General features: G+C 47.5%; 1 protein-coding gene across 9 annotated transcripts in view; it reads left to right on the top strand.

Annotated features, from left to right (window-relative positions):
* TM9SF4 (transmembrane 9 superfamily member 4) overlaps positions 1–17,094 on the top strand; it is a 56,264-nt gene that overhangs the window by 20,560 nt on the left and 18,610 nt on the right. For 2 of the 9 annotated variants that reach the window (XM_064572957.1, XM_054510035.2), the window contains exons 2-6: positions 4,798–4,914; positions 9,842–9,941; positions 14,581–14,749; positions 14,851–14,980; positions 16,145–16,268. In XM_064572957.1, coding sequence (XP_064429027.1) covers positions 4,798–4,914; positions 9,842–9,941; positions 14,581–14,749; positions 14,851–14,980; positions 16,145–16,268 — 640 coding nt within the window. Of the gene's footprint in view, positions 1–3,964; positions 3,998–4,797; positions 4,915–9,841; positions 9,942–14,580; positions 14,750–14,850; positions 14,981–16,144; positions 16,269–17,094 lie in introns of those variants that run through there. The other 7 variants (XM_045885548.3, XM_045885549.3, XM_064572956.1 and 4 more) reach the window with 6 other exon arrangements.

Below are 17,094 nucleotides of genomic sequence, written 5' to 3'. Positions count from 1 at the left end.
GAGGCTTAAAAAAAATCATTCTCAAGGGGATACAGCAAAGATTAAGAACCAAAGTATTCAGGGGCACCTGGCTGGCTTAGTCAGTGTAACATGTGACTCTTGATCTCAGGGGTCATGAAGTCCAGCCCCATATTAGGTGTGGTGCTTACTAAACAAACAGACCATAGCAGTCAATCTTATGTGAGTGGATGGTTTTATATTTTTATAGATCAGAGGTTGGTTAGTGCTTATTATTAATTTGTTTGAGTACTCCCATAACAAAGCTAGACAAGCAATTAGTGGAGGTGGAGAGATGGCAGAAACTTAGATGACCATCATTTAACATGAAATGTACTATAGCAGTGCTTTAGACAAGTGCATATTTAAATATGTGTCAACTAACTTAAGCACTAATCCTTGAACATGTATAGTTGTGAAAGTTCAGTTGGGTATTGGGTAGTTTCCATCTCTTCCTCTAGTGACATCACAGAGATATTTACAAGGTGCCTTGGAAAGAAAGGAAAAGAATAATTCCCCTTGTGGAGATCTGAGGGGTTTCTTGAAGAAATAAACATTTCCACTGGGCCTCCAAGGGTAGGTGGAACTTGAATAAGGTGAGGGCAGGTGTCAAAAACAGCTTGAGCAGAGGCTTGAAGGCAGCCTCACCTGACCAAGGCTGCTCACCAAGGCCCAGGACAATCTTGGGATCTTCTTGAAGGCTTAGAAGGAAAAGGTGGAAGGTGCTGATAGAAAGGTATCTTGGGGCCAGCAGCTGGGGGGCCTTCCATACTGAGCTAGAATGACTGTAACCTAGGTGTTTATAGAGTGGTGATTTTTTTTTCCTGGTTTATTCTATTATTTTTCTTAAGTGATATAAATGCTTTATAATCCCCTAAGAAAAAATAGAATATAGAGATATACAGAAAGGAAGAAAGTCCATCACTCAGATAACCCATTTTGCCTGCTAAACATTTTCTCAAAGATAACTTTTTTTAAAGGGGGGGAGGAGATCCTGCTATGCAGTGTTCTAGCCCCTGCTTTTTCTACTTAAATCTAAAGCTTAAACATTCCTACTCAAGAAAGATTTCCTTTTTAGGGGTGCCTGGGTGGCTCAGTTGCTTAAGCGTCTGCCTTCAGCTCAGGTCATGATCCCGGGGTCCTGGGATCGAGCCCCACATCTGGCTCCCTGCTCAATGGGGAGCCTGCTTCTCCTTCTCCCCACACCCTGCTCGTGCTTTCTCTTGCGCACTCTCTCACTCTCGAATAAATAAAATCTTTAAAATATAGATATATTTCCTTTTTAATGAGTACTTAAATGGGTAAGTGAATACACCATAATTTAACCCATTCCACCAATATTGGATATTTTACTATTAAAAGTAGTGAATGATTCCACTCTTTTGTTTATTAATTTTTATTTTACTATTATTTTATTTTTAGAGGACGAGAAAGTGCACATGCACATGTGTGAAGGGGGAGGGAGGGCCAGAAGGAGAGGAAGAGAGAGAGAGAATCTCAAGCAGACGGCACTGATAGCAGAGCCCGACGCAGGGCTTGGTCTCACAGCCCTGGGGTACTGCCCTGAGCTAAAACCAAGAGTCCGTCACTTAACTGACTGAGCCATCCAGGTGCCCCTGATTTCACTATTTTAGATAATACTGTGGTGAACATCCTTTTATGTACATTTTGGGATATTTGCCATATTTTTCTTAACATGTCTGAAAGAATTGCAGGGTCAGAGTATACACTTCGCCGGGGGGGGGGGTTGATAGAGTGCCAAATTGCTCCCCCAGAAGTGTTCTAATTATCCCTCTAGCCATATGAGACTATCAAAATCGTGACATTTTAATATCTAAAACTGAGTGTCATTGTGATGCTGTCATTAATTCTCAACTGAACTTCTGAATTGCTTTTGGTTGCCAACTTATATTATTCAAAGATTGTAGCACATTAGGAAATATCTTTTGCCATTTTTCGTCTGTTGATCCTTCCTCTAAGATCAATTGATCTGTGGTTTGTTGATCGTATCTTTGTACGAGGATTATCTGTTTTCTGCATCATTTTTCAAAAATTCAGAGTTGCGTTGTGTAGTTTTTAAAAAACAAAACAAAACAAACATTATGTGGCAGTTTATGCCAGTTCTACAGGATTTGTTTTCCTTGTAGTTTAGTTAACTGGAATTTATGTACAAAGAGGACGGGGCTTATTTTTCTCACTGGAAGCGCTCATATTTCTAAAGACTGACCAGTGAGGCCTAGCATGGGGTTCCAGGGAGGGAGGGCCAGAATCTCTGCCAACAGGTCAATTGGAGGAAATTATCTGATAGAGAGGAAATCAGATGCTGCAGTCAGCCCACAGTCAGAAGGCTTTCCATCACAGAAAGAATAAATTCTGTTTGTTGTTGTCGTGTTCAAGGCATACCCATACTACTACTAAGCCCTTCCCTTTGTGAATGAGTAAAATGTCTCTAGAGGGATTTTCTTTTTTTTTTTTTTTAAAGATTTTTTATTTATTTATCTGAGAGAATGGGAGACCGAGAGCATGAGAGGGGGAGGATCAGAGGGAGAAGCAGACTCCCCACTGAGCAGGGAGCCCGATGCGGGACTCGATCCCGGGACTCCAGGACCATGACCCGAGCTGAAGGCAGCCGCCCAACCAACCGAGCCACCCGGGCGCCCCTAGAGGGATTTTCAAGGAACTGGTGATAGCAGTTATCTATGGGGAACCCAAGTGGGAGAAGATTTATTTTTCATGGTATACCCATTTGTACTGTGTTAGAATTATTTACTGTGTATGTGCTACTTTTTCAAATTGTTTTTAAACTAATTATTTTTTTTAAAAGCCTTGCCTGCTCGTAGTTATATAAGATGTTAACATTAGAGGAAACTGAGTGAAGTGTATATGGGAATTCTCATAGTACCTTTGCAGCTCTTCTGTAAACATAAATTTATTTTAAAATTAAAGTTTTTTGGGGGGCACCTGGGTGGCTCAGTTTGTTAAGCACCTGCCTTTGGCTCGAGTCATGATCCCAGTGTCCTGGGATTAAGCCCTGTGGGGGGGAGGGGGGAGGGTCCCTGCTCAGCAGGGAACCTATGTCTCCCTCTGCCCCTCCCCCCACTCATGCGTGTTTTCTCTTTCAAAAATAAATAAAAGCTTAAAAAAAAAAAAAAAAAAAAAGACTTTGACCAAGCTATGTATCTACAAAAAGTGAACCAAGCTCAGACTCTTAGATTAGTGGTAAAAATGCAGATGAGTCTCCATTTTTAGCAAGCCCCTTAGTGATCCTGATTCCGTATAAAGCTGAGTTCCAGAAAGAATCATCTGAGTGTGAGTGAGTGAGAGAGAGAGAGAGTGTGTGTGTGTGTGGTGGTAACTTGAAGGATGGAGGGGCTGTGAAGGCAGGGTGGTCAGAAGGCTGTGGCCAGTGTCCGGCAGACAGAAACGAGGGTCAGCATAGCTGCAGCAGGTACAGAGGATGGAGAGAGAGGGCAGAGGCGGGAGCACTAGTGAGTCCCGGATCCAGGTGTCTGGGTAAGAGTTCCTTGTTCACACCAGGTGGGGAGAGAGAATCAGGAAGCTCATCTAGTTCCTTGAAGGGGGTGAAGCATGTTGTTAATGAAGGGAAAGAGACATTTTGATGGAGTGCATTTCTTGAGGCCAGTAATTGGTCTTTCTTGCCTTTAATTCCCAGGTGACCATCCTGCATGCAGGTCATTTACTGAGCACCTGCTGGGTGCCAAGCCCTGGAGACGCACAGTCCCTGCTCCCACAGCGGTCACATTCGAGTGGAGGGCGACAGACTGCACAAATAAACAAATGCATATTGTACATGATAAGATAATGTACATGCATATTGTGCATGTCTGTAGATAAGTCCATGAAGAGAAATGAAGTACAGGGGTGGGGAATGGGAGCCCTGAGGACGCTATTTTAGGTAGGATCGGCAGTGAAGGCTTCTCCGAGGACCTGACATTTGAGAGAGATCGGAATGAAATAAGGAATGAGGTTAGCCACGCAGGTATGTTGGGAAGGGCATTCTGGCAGAGGGAACAGTAAAGGTGATGGCCCTGAGGGGTAGAGAAGGGCTTGCTGACAAGAGACAGCAAGAAGGCCAGTGTAGCTGGGGCTGAGTGAGGAGGAGAGTGGCAGATGATGAGGTCAGTACAATCTGAAGAAGGCTTGTAGGAAAATATGTTGGTCACATAGGAGCTTCCTGACCAAGTGAGCCTCTTGCTGTATAGAGACAAGGGAATTGGTGGAACATGATGGAACTTTGTTTCCTGCTAGCTATACTGGAGAGTGACACAGTGTGAAATAGTGAAAAGAACATTGATCTGGAAGTGGGGAGCTGTGGCTACTGGATTACAGTCTTCCCTTTTGTCCCCATGTTAAGTCCTTCACTCGTTTTTGTTGTGTTTTTTTTTTAAAGATTTTATTTATTTATTTGAGACAGAGAGATTGAGAGAGACAGAGCACATGAGAGGGGGGAGGGTCAGAGGGAGAAGCAGGCTCCCTGCCAAGCAGGGAGCCCGATGCGGGACTCGATCCAGGGACTCCAGGATCATGACCTGAGCCGAAGGCAGTCGCTTAACCAGCTGAGCCACCCAGGCGCCCCCTTCACTCGTTTTGTGACTCGTTTCTGGAAGTGCAGAATCAGTGCCTTGTGGGACTCGGGGGGGCATTTGGAAGACAGCGCTTACAGCGTGGGGATGAGACTGGGTCAGTTAAAGCAGATGTGGAGGTGCTATGACTTGATCTGCCCCAGAGAGATATGTACTTCTTTCCCCCATTCCAACTATGACCTCTCTTCTTCCAAAGCAGGATTGGTTGCCGTGGGCCCTGCTGCTTCTCTCTCTCACGCGTGATACACGCGCCTTCTATGTCCCTGGGGTTGCACCAATCAACTTCCACCAGAACGACCCTGTAGAAATCAAGGTAGGTGCAATGCCGGACTGAGGGAGCCTCTGTGCAGGGCAGCCTGTCTGGAGGACCCTGGTGAGATGGTCCTGTCCATCCTGCACTTGCAGAGAACAAAAGCCAGTGCCAGTCACCGTGGCAAAAAGCAGGTTTGTGCCTGCTGCGTGGCTGGAAGGGGAGTGCCCTCGGGAACCCACAGTTCCAGCAGCTCTGCCTCTTCATATCTCTCTCTCCCCCTCTGCGGCTTTGCCTGTACGTGGTCTTCTCACTGTGTCCCTCTCCTCCTCTTCAGCTCTCTCTCTGGCTCTGGTTCTGATTCTTTCCATGGCTCTGTTTCTCACTGTCACCCTCATACGTGCCTCGGTTTCTAGGTGTGTGCGTGTCTGTCTGTCTGTCTCTCTCAGCCTGCCTCCCTGTTTCATTGGCTCCATCCTCCTCTCTGTTGCCAGCTTCTCTCCACATGACTCAGCTTGTCTGCACATACACAGCCTGTTACGGCCTCTGTGTTTTCACTTGCAGCTTCTGCCACCAGCTGGATTCTTTAGTTCAGGTTTTCCAAACTGCGTCTGGCCTGTCTGAGTGGTGGTATATGAGATGATTTTAAGGAGTTGACAAATGTATTTTATTTTAATACCTATGTTCTTTTAATATATATTAAGAAACATAGCTGCTACTTCAACTCATGATTTTATGGCTGTTGTTGGTTTTCCTTTTTTTTTTTATTTTAAAGATTTTTATTTATTTAACAGAGAGAGAGCACAAGTAGGTAGAGCGGCAGACAGAGGGAGAGGGAGAAGCAGGCTCTCCGCTGAGCAGGGAGCCCGATGTGGAACTCGATCCCAGGACCCTGGGGTCATGACCTGAGCCGAAGGCAGCCGCTTAACCGATTGAGCCACCCAGGCGCCCCTGGTTTTCCATTTTTAATAGTGTAGTATTAGCTCCTTAAATAAATGTATTTCTCTAAAAATGAGTCAGATTCAAATAAATAGTAGAATCAATGGTAAGTAGATGAGGCAAATTGGTGCATGAACGATTCAAGTCTAGAGAGAAGCCATCCAACCAGGCACCTTTGCTTTTCAAGCTAGATGCCCACTGTGGGTCAATCAACTGGCAAAGGTGGGGAGGGAGTCACTTAAAATATGGTTGATCGGGGGCAGTGGGTAGGCTGGCATGTTGATTAATGGCTCTTTAGCAGCGCACTGTGTTGGTGGCCTTCTCAGAGCCCCAAGCAGGGGTAGGGGTTGGTGGTGGATCTTCTTGGATCTGGTTTCCCAGGGCACAAACTCCAAGGTGGAGATATGGTGCAGTTTGCCTGGATAAGCTCTCAGGGTCAGCACTTGGGAGGGAGTGAGGGAAGCAGGACAGGGCAGAGGGAGACACTGAGCCGTGGTACAACAGAGGCCTGTGGGAAGCTCTAGAACTGGAATGCCTGGCCCTTTGAAGTTGTTCCAGATTGAAGCAAGAGGACTGGTTCTCTGTATCCCTCCATGAAACAGTCATTGGATATAGACTACCACCAGGGTAGGGGCGTAACCTTGTACAAGGGCTCCCAGCCAAAGGGACTCTCCTCTGTCATCAGCCAAATATAACCACTTTTAATACTTTGGTATTTTTCTGGGTTGTTTTTTTTTTTTCTGTGCAGTGTTTACAGTGTAGGACACTTGGCTTCTCTCACCTCCGTAAATCCCCAACTACTTGACTACCACACTGTTCCTCCCTTAGCAAAGTAATGTGTAGTTGAAATTTTTAAGTAGTCCTTCAGACCTTAGTGATTGTGTAAAAAGGGCTAACAAAACTTATAAGGTTATGAAAATAAATTCTGTTCCTAAAATAAACATACATTTCTTGCCTCCTTTTTGTGTGAACCACATCTTAACTGGTCTGTGCAAAAGCAAAGCAGTAAGATTGTGTGAAAATCAAGTGTTTATCTTTTCCTGAGCATCACAGCAGAAGACAGGGTCACAAAGGACCAGCCACAGGATGTGCCATCATGTACATGCCTCTTTGTTTGCCGTCACATTTTAGGTATTAGTGAAATTGCAGATTGCTACATGTCATGCTTATTTGAGGCATCACATACAAGCAACTTGTGATTATCCAGGGGGAATTAACCAGTTAAGAGGATAAATATGTAAATAATACATTTGTTTAAAAAGAAAATGAAAACTACTAGGAATCAAGTTCTAAAAGAGCTAGGATCTTCTCTCTCCCAATTATTGCTGTTACGAGCTCCTAATACATAGCCTGGCAAGGTGGATAAATATGTCTGATGAATGGCTATTAAAAAGCATCTGCATTTAGGGGTGCCTGGATGGCTCTGATGGCTGAGTATCCAACTCTTGATTTTGGCTGAGGTCATGATCTCAGGTCGTGGAATCGAGCCCTGTGTTGGGCTCTGCGCTCAGTGTGGAGTCTGCTTCAGATTCTTTCTCCCTCTCCCTCTGCCCCTCCCCTTGCTCACTCTAAATAAATAAATAATATGTATAAATAAATAAAATCTTTTTTAAAAAGTTCATTTAGAACTAAGCAGTAATTAATGAGTAAACGCAACATTACATGTGTTGCAGTATTGTGAGCATATTTCTTCCTCCCAAGTCGGACTTGTAACTTTCAGGAAGAGTAATTAAAGTAACATTTATTGAGGGTTATTTACATACCAGGCATTATGGGTGAGTGACTTAACTCAGATGCCCCCCAAGAACGCTCTGAAGCAGATACTGTATTTTTTACAGAGTTACTGTATATTTCACAGGTATGGAAACCAAGGCCCAGGGAAGTAAACCACCTTGCCCAAGGTCATGTGGTGAGGAAGACATAGGGTTAGTCCTTAACTACTCCATCTCTTACCTACCGCAGTACCCTTCTTCCCAGTGCTTCTGCCAAAAGCCCCCTCCAGAGCAAAGCTTGTGGCCCAGGGAGGAGAGGGTGTCTCTGGCTTCCAGGCCTGACAGGCTGGGGGTGTGAGAGGGTACACTTTGGGGAGGGAGGGGCTGGAGGGGTGGAGGGAACATAAAGGTGGGACTCAATCTCTGTAACGTGGACTCTTTTGATTATTCAGAAAGAGAGAATGTAAGAAACACAAAATAACAGGCTGTTATAATAGACAGTAACTTTTTGGCCATTTCGGCTCAAGCAGTTTATGAAATGCTTAATAGTAGTCCTCAGTCCCTTAGTCCAACATCTAAAAACCTCTGAAACCCAGTTTTCTAGGCTCTCATAGACAAGCCTTGGCCTGAAGTGTTTGACTTTATTTATCCCACTTAGAATGAATATTTTTGCATTTCTTTGCACAAATAGTCATTAAATATGGGGTACTGCCCCAGATCCAGCTGGGGGGGTGTTGTCCATACTGCCCTTTTAAAACCAAAATAATTCCTAATTCCAAAATATGAGCTTGCTTGCTTGCTTGCTTGCTTTCTTTCTTTCTTTCTTTCTTTCTTTTAAAGATTTTTTAAATTTATTTTTCAACAGAGAGAGACACAGCAAGAGAGGGAACACAAGCAGGGGGGAGTGGGAGAGGGAGAAGCAGACTCCCCGCTGAGCAGGGAGCATGATGTGGGGCTCGATCCCAGGACCCTGGGATCAGGACCTGAGCCGAAGGCAGACGCTTAATGACTGAGCCACCCAGGCGCCTCCAAATTATGAGTTTTAAATAAGAATCATGGACCTGGATTCTAAAAATTATTTATACTTTTTTAGATGGTGCATAGGAATGGTTGGTAGTTTCTAAATAGCCAAGATAATTTTATTTGCATGTGGATCAGAATTTATTTTTTGTAACATTTTGATTAGTTTTGTTTATCTATGGTTTGGCATTGCCTATGACCGTCACTGTTTCCAGAGCTATATTCTGTGTGCGTGCATCACTTCCTAAACATTTTCCTTCATGGTCTTTTTTTTAAAGATTTTATTTATTTATTTGACAGATAGAGACATAGTGAGAGAGGGAACACAAGCAGGGGGAGTGGGAGAGGGAGAAGCAGGCTTCCCGCGGAGCAGGGAGCCCGATGCAGGGCTTGATGCCAGGACCCTGGGATCATGACCTGAGCTGAAGGCTGATGCTTAATGACTGAGCCACCCAGGCACCCTTCCTTCATGGTCTTCTTAAACCTTGTTTTTAATGGTTGCATCATATTTCATTGAATGTGAGTATATTATGATTTATTGACAAGTTTCCCATTGTGGGGGCTTATACTTGTTTTCCCATTTTTCCTGTCTTCAGTCACTCAGCAAACATTTAATGAGCACTGCTGTGTGCCTGGCTCTGTAGGTCCTTGTCCTCATGGAGCCTAACTCTTAAATTCTAGGAGGAGACTGATTTTTTTCTTTTTAAACAACAGGTAAACAAAATAATTATGTTTTATCAGACATGTTACCTAGGAAACTGCGCATGTTGGAATAGAGCAAAGGGGGGATGCCCTTAGCTGAGCTAGTTAAGGAGGACTTCCAGGCGAGGGGCCGTAAACTGGGACCTGAGTGTGCGAAGGAGCCGGACAGGCATGGAGTCAGGTGGGGAGGGGCAGCAGGTGCAGAGCCTGAGGTGGGAGACAGCTGGACGGGCTCGAGGAACTGCAAGCAGGAGAGCACTGTGGTTATGAGTAAGAAGTGAACCTCTTTGTTCCTAAGGTTTATTCTCATTTGGAGTTATTTCCTTAGGAAAGATGCCCAGAAGTGAAATTATAGGGTCAAAGGATACCAGACTCTCAGTATGTATTAAATTTGGTAATTATTTTAAACAAGATCTATAATATAGTCTAAAACTAAATGAAACATGAACTCACTCAGAATTGTAGACCGTATAGTACCCAGTGTACCGCAGCTGTGACGTGCTGCAGTGAGTTGCTAATGTACCAGTGTGTGTGGGTATGGGGCGCGGGGCGTAGATTATTGAAACAGTCGTCCGGGTTTCTGGGTTGATGAGCAACAGCCTCTCTTCTCCCACTAGGCTGTGAAGCTGACCAGCTCTCGAACCCAGCTACCTTATGAATACTACTCGCTGCCCTTCTGCCAGCCCAGCAAAATAACCTACAAGGCAGAGAATCTGGGTAAGTTCTCTCTCACTGTCAGCCTGTCCCGGAGGGGAGGCCGAATCTTCACGTGGCGATGGTAGCAGTTAACCCTGACATTGCTGTGTGCTACGCACCGTTCTACATAGTTTACATACGTAGCGGCTTATTCAAGCCTCATAACAGCCCTGGGGAGGCAGTTGCCATGTTTATGCCCATTCGACAGGTGCGGTGATTTGCCTCTGGTTATATTTTTAATTAACAGCTAAGCTGGGCTTGGAGTCCATGTAGTAGGACTTCAGAGTTGCAGCCCGTGGCGACTGCTCAGACCGGCTCTCACCTTGATTTCTAGATATTCCCTTCTCTTTCATGGTTTCTGCAACCTCTTCTGCTTTTAATTAAAAGAGTGAGTGGTTACCTCCGGCCCTAAAGGAAGCAGAGACATCACTGTAGTTCTTGCTAAGTGACTGTGCAAGACTTGCCTCAAATAATGTGTGAAGCACCCAACGCAGTGTCTGGCATATGTGTTCCATAAATAGTAGCCATTTTATTCTAATTCAGATAATTCTCCATTTGGTAGAATTTCGGGCTTAAAGCAAAAGACATTTGGAAGCCTCTATTCCTGAAACGATTATTAATACTTACCCTGTGCCCGTCTTGGTGTTGAGTCCTGGAGATAAAAATGTGGGTAGATGCTGTCCCTGACCTCAAGGAACTTAGGAGACTTTCCTCTTATAGCTTAGGAAGGAGAAAGGCGAGAACTGGTTCTTGAGCAGGCCTCCGAAAGGTCTGCCTTCTCTGTCAGAGCTACCCCTGGCTCAGATGTTTCCAGAACCCCTAGCTGACAAGTGTATCTATGACCAGGTATTGGGTGTCCCAGACCAGCAGGAGGCAGGCCTTGCAGTCAGCTTAAGCCAAAGCAGGCAGCACCTCCTGTCCCTTCTTCTTGCCTCCTACTGTTGTCTTGGGGCCTGGGCTGACTTCCACTGACTCTCTGGGCTGCTCACTTACCCTTCTTTTCCCTTTCCATACCACAGAACAGCTCCTCCCTTGCCCATGAGCTTGTGTGGACTTGTTGGCAGCCCATGGCTCAGCAGTTGGGCACACCTTGGTGTGATATTGAGTGACCTTAATAAGCTCTCTGAGCCACTGCATCCTCCATGAAGCTGGGGAATGTTCTGCCTCACAGAAATGGAAACTTTTATGTACAGAAGCTGTCCTGTTATATTGTATCTCATTCTGTCTTTGTGGAATGCCTCCCTTCCATGGCCTACGGGTTCTTAGAGTGGAGGGATCATGCCTTATAATCCTCTCTCTCTCCCACTTCTGACCCATGTCTGACACAGTAGGATTCAGTCAATGTTAGTGTCCTACCTGAATAGAGGAGAAAATTCCTTAGTTAAATACCTGTTAGATGGCAAGCCTTATACTCTGTGTTCTCATCATCACCACCATTAATACTTACAGGGCTCTCGTTGTGAGCCAGGCACTGTTCTAGGCACTTCTGTGCTTTAACTTCGTTAATTCTCACGACAGCCCTACAAAGTAGCTCCTCTTAGTATCCCCTTGACGTAGGTAAGAGAAGTGAGGCAAAAGGAGGTACAGTTCCTTGCCCCAGTCCCTCACCAATATCATTGCTCCTGTTTCTTAGTAGTGGGAACGGCAGCTTCGAGGGTTTAAAAGACTTGCTCCACAGATCGCATGGCCAATAATAGGTGGAGAAATTGACATATTACCCAGGGTTTTTTTTAACTCTAAAGACAGAATTCTTGCTGTTGTCCGGACTGCCTTCTCCAGAGAGGTTCATCTGGGCTGTCTGAGGGCTGTGCTCGTGGTGGTCGTGCTGATGGAGATCCGCACCGTGGTGTGTGTCGGAGTGTCTGTGGGAGACGTACTGGAGTACAACATCACACTCTCCTAGAGGGTCCACATTTGTAGCTTGTTGCTCATTTAGCCTGGCCGGCGATCTGCTCCAACTATAAAAAGTTAAAAGGAACATTTGCATATTAGAGATGAGCTGTTCCAGACCAGCACGCCTTCTTTCTTGGTGTAAATTTAATTTCTAAATATCAAGAAGTGATACCTGCTTACTTGGTCTACAGCCTTGTTCCTCTCTGTGTATGTTCTTCCTTTCCTCAGGTGAGCTCCTTGTAGACTAAAAAGAAGTGGGCAGTAGGGCGTGGTGTGGAGGAAGGAGCCCAAGAGCTTAGCACCATGGCAGTCACCTCATGGGCAAGTCACTGCCCCTGTCTGCTTCTAGTGTTCTCTTTGTGAAATGAAGAAGGGGACCCGAATCGTTTCCACAGCAGACCATGCAGATGTCTTACTGGCATCCTTGCTCTCCACTGGCCAGTCCGTCCCTGGGTTTTGTAGACTCAGCTGCCTTACTCGGCTTCTAAAATGGGGGGAAGGGGAGCCCCTCTTCTCCCTCCCCCACTCCTAAGTGCCTCGTCCACACTTGCCAGGGCTGCTACTTTGCTCAGGGGTGCAGCTTGCGTCTTGCCGCTTACTGTTCGCACGCCAGCAGCTCCCAGCTTCCACCCACAGCCCTGACCTGTCCGTGGGGCCCGAAATGTGGGTATCTAACTGCCTGCTTGACGTGTCCAAACCAAAAAAAGGCCTTTGTCTAAATTTGCTCCTCTTTCCTTTTTCCCACCTAGCACCCCATTGTAGGAACCTCAGTCTCCCACCACTGCTCACTCGTCCTTCGTATCAGTCCGCACCCGGCCCCCCTCGGTCCCCTTGGTAGCTCCTGACCCCGCGTGCTTGTGTCCACCCCCAGCACCGCCCAGTCCAGCCACCGTCCTCGCTCACTCACATGGCTGACTGGCATTGCCCCAGCCAGTCCCCTGCGTTTTCTGTGTTTTCTCCACAAAACAGCCAGTGCAATGCTTCTGTCATCAGAATCAGGTCATGTCTTCCTCCATCCCTGTTAGAAACCCTTCACGGGGACACCTGGGTGGCTCAGTTGGTTAAGCGACTGCCTTCGGCTCAGGTCATGATCCTGGAGTCCCGGGATCGAGTCCCACATCGGGCTCCCTGCTCAGCGGGGAGTCTGCTTCTCCCTCTAACCCTCCTCCCTCTCATGCTCTCTGTCTCTCATTCTCTCTCAAATAAATAAATAAAATCTTAAAAAAAAAAAAAAAAGAAAAAGAAACCCTTCACGGCCTTTTCTCGCTCTCTGGATAAAGATCAGACTTCTGGCCACGGCCCACAGGCCCTGAGGTCCGTCTCCAGCCCATCTCTTGGGCTCACCTTACGTCACTTTCCCCCTTGCTCTCTCCACCGCAGCCACACAGGCCTCTCCAGCTCAGCACACGTCTCCCACCCCCAGGAGCTTTCGCACATACTGTTCCTTCTATCTAGAATGTTCTTCCTCTGTCTGTTTACATAGTCAATGCCCCTCTTCCTTTAGAGCTCACTTCAAACATCATTTCCTCAGAGAAACTTTCCTAGACCTGCTCCCCATGTCTATAGCAAGTTCCTCTTGTTACATGATGATTTCACCAAGTCTGTCTTCCCACTAGACCATAAGCTCCATGAGTTTGTTCAGCAACGCATGTTCAGGGCCCAGCACATAAGCAGTACCAGGTAGATGCTGGGAATGAGTGAATGAATGAAGGAATGACTGACTAGGCAGAGAGGGCCATTTCCAGGCAGGTCCCTGCTGGTAGGCCCGTGTTGGATTCTGTGTGTGTGCAGGCGCTAGCCTCGTCTGTTGGCCTTGGTCAGTCTTCAGCTTGCCCCAGTGTCACATCATCCCGGTGGAACCATTGGAACAGCTCAGAATGAAAGTGCCGTTGGCTGTCGTTGGCAGCCCTGAGCTGCTCTGCACCTGCACGCCTGGCCGCTGTGTGCCAGTTCACTAGTAAAAACCTGTTTTGGCTAAAAATCTCAGGTGCTGGATTTTACCCCACCTCCCTCCCTGCCCGAACTGGGATCTGAAGACACAGAAATGAATGGGAAACATTGCTGCCCTTAAAAGAGCTCATAGTCAGGGATGGCAGACCCTTAACATGGCAGCGCACGGTGCAAAGTCACACAAAGTCGCATCATCAGCATATGAAACGGTGCGGAGGTGATGCTGACGATAAAGATGGTATTTGTTGCTGGCCTGCTCTGTGCCTCGTACTTGATTTCTCACTGGGACCCTGTGAGATGGCTACTGGTATTATCCCCATTTTACAGATACGGAAATTGAGGCTCACTGAGGTTACGTAACTTGGCCAAGACCGCTAAGATAGTTAAGTGGCAGAGCAAGGGCTCGGTAGCTGGTCCTGTCTACACCGCTGTACAACGCTGCCTCTACACAGAGGGAAATCAGTGGAGAGAGTGATGAGCTCGGCCCTGAAGAGGTCAGGAAGGGCTTCCCAGAGGGGAAACAGAAACTGGGCTCACAGGGTGAGGAGGAGTTTCCCAGGAACGCGGGCAAGAAGTGGCACATGAGGCCTAGAGGCGTATTTGATGTGCCCTGGAAAGTCTGGTGGCATGTCACAGAGGGGGTGGAGAGGACAGGTGGGAGTTGGAGGGGCCAGCTCTCTCCAGGTAGGGTAGCACACCGAGTGCCAGGCTGTGGAACTGCCAAGGGCCCTGTGAGTCAGCAGTGTCTCCACGGCTCTGCTGACCTCAGCAACCTCAGGGCTGAAGCTCTGAGATCCATGTGTCTCTCTTACGGCAGGAGAGGTGCTGAGAGGGGACCGGATTGTCAACACCCCTTTCCAGGTGCTAATGAACAGCGAAAAGAAGTGTGAGGTTCTGTGCAGCCAGTCCAACAAGCCAGTGACCCTGACCGTGGAGCAGAGCCGGCTTGTGGCCGAGCGGATCACAGAAGACTATTATGTCCACCTGTAAGTTGTCCTCTGCTCCCTGCTGGCCCCAACTTGGTGTGGGGTGGGGCACAGATGGGAGAGGCGGTCCAGGGGGACTGAGCGGGGCCTTGGGTTTCCAGCATCGCCGACAACCTGCCTGTGGCCACCCGGCTGGAGCTGTACTCCAACCGCGACGGTGATGACAAGAAGAAGGAAAAAGATGTGCAGTTTGAACACGGCTACCGGCTCGGCTTCACAGATGTCAACAAGGTAGAGGGTCTCGGCGTGCTCGCAGGGCTGGGGGAGTTTCACCTGCTAAGTCACGAACCCTTGGGGCCACAGGGAAGGCGGAAATATTTAGCTCTAGGTTTATAACAAAAGGTGGGATGACCAAGGCAGGTTTCTCCTGGTGCCCCTGGGTGTGGTCTGCGAGAGTCTGTGCTTTGGGCAAGGCTCTGGCAGATGCTACACAGGAAGTGGAAGGCACAGTCCCTCAGAAAGTCAGATTCCGTGTTTATAAGATTAAAACAAAACAAAAAAACAAAGATGGAATTTCAACAGTATGTAGGAGAGCTAGGTAGGATAGTGGTCAGGAGCGTGCTGGCTCCCTGGGTATTGGGCCCCACCTCCACCACTCACTAGTTGTTGAGTGCCCTTGAGCCTGCCTGTTTCCTCTCTGAGCCTTTGATTCCTCACCTGTAAAATGCCTGCAGTGTGCATAGCCGCCCTTTAGGGTTGTTTAAGCAGAGTAAAGCGGATGATTTGTGTGTCTGCTACTTTATAGCGCGGCCTCTGAGAAATATGCTAATAATAGCTGATAATAGCAATGATAGTAACAGTGATTCTCCTGTCTTTCTAATTTTCTAAACTGAGCGCCTTCTACTAGGGAATAAAGGACAAAACCGTTTCTTTTGAGGCATAGCCCCTGACCTCAGAGGGCTTCCGACCCCACTTGGGAAGAGAACTGCCCATGTAGGACCCTGCGTCCTAAGTCCTAGTTGCCATCGGTGATGGTGCTCGTGCCGAGCTCAACGCCAGCAGAGCTCAGAAGAGCTCATTGTGCATTCAGGTTGTCACGGGGGAGGCGGGCCTTGAAAAATAGGGAGGCTTGGGCTGAGTGCGGACAGGGGTGGCATCCTAGCCGGCGTGAATGCCGGGAATAGAGCTGCACCATGGGGACTGCTCACAGGGCAGGGACGGGCTGTGAGCACATGATAGAAAGCCATGAATGCCAGGCCTAAGGGATCCAGGCTTTTATCTGGTAAGCCCCAGGGAGCCCTGGAGGGTTTCTGAGCGGGAGTGCTGTGAGAGCAGTGCTTTTAGCAGGTTGAAACGGCTGGGCCTGCTGGACAAGGGGAGGGACCTGATACCTGGGATGATTTTCTGGTTGGTTCTCGACTGCTAGGTATTTTGTTCTCGCCATTGCTGTTTTAGATTTACCTGCACAATCACCTCTCGTTCATCCTTTACTACCACCGGGAGGACCTGGAAGAGGAACAGGAACACACATACCGCGTCGTCCGCTTCGAGGTGATTCCCCAGAGCATCAGGCTGGAGGGTGAGTGGGGAGGTATGACCAGAGGGGCAGGGCTGGATGGGCCTGGGCTTCCACACCCAGGGTCTTCTCGCACTTGATTCTGAGATGGCTGATAGGCCACAGTGTGGCATATGGGCCCAGCCAAGGTAGGGTCCCTGCATTCCCGTGAGAGAAAGCGGTGAGCAAGGGGAAAGCTGACATTGGTTGTGTCCTGGCCTGGTACCTTCCCAGTTTACCACCTCTCGCAACCCCCGGAAGTGTGTGGTAGTTATAGATGAGGAACCGGAGACTCAGAGAGGTTGGTGACTTGGCCGAGGACAAACAGCAACTAGGACTTGCCTGGGCCTCTCAGAAGAGCCAGCCAGCTTCCCCTCGGCTGAAGAACAAGGGGCAGGGATGCAGACAGAGCAGTCAGGAAACTGGTTTCTGTGTTTCTTCCTCTGTGTAAGTGATTGGCAGAGACGAGACTTGGCCCAGGGTCAACAGTTCTGCGGGTTATCTGAGAGCCCAGCCCTATAGGTGTGATAGGAGCTGGTCCAGCTTCTCACCTGTCTGCCCTTGCTCACCCAGGGCACACTTCAGTTCAGTAGGCTTGGCCTTTGTCCACAGTGGTCGTGGGTTTCTGGCTTTTTTTTTTTTTTTCTTTTTAAAGCTATGGAACCTAGTTTTCAAACAAAATCATATCCAAAAATCTCATGTAAGACATAGATCCTGTGCTCTCAGAGCATTATAGCGCCCATCCTGGTGAGTGCCATGAGCACAGCGTCACGTTTATTGCATGATATTTTTTTTTTTTAAAGATTTTATTTATTTATTTGAGAGAGAGAGAATGAGAGACCGAGAGCAT

This window comes from Mirounga angustirostris, unplaced genomic scaffold, assembly GCF_029215605.1.
Source record: "Mirounga angustirostris isolate CCGP_5_RB_7025 unplaced genomic scaffold, mMirAng1.0.hap1 SCAF_10, whole genome shotgun sequence".
Taxonomy (NCBI): Eukaryota; Metazoa; Chordata; class Mammalia; order Carnivora; family Phocidae; genus Mirounga; species Mirounga angustirostris.
Note: the sequence above shows the minus strand (reverse complement) of the source record. Positions and strands in the feature narration are given on the sequence as shown.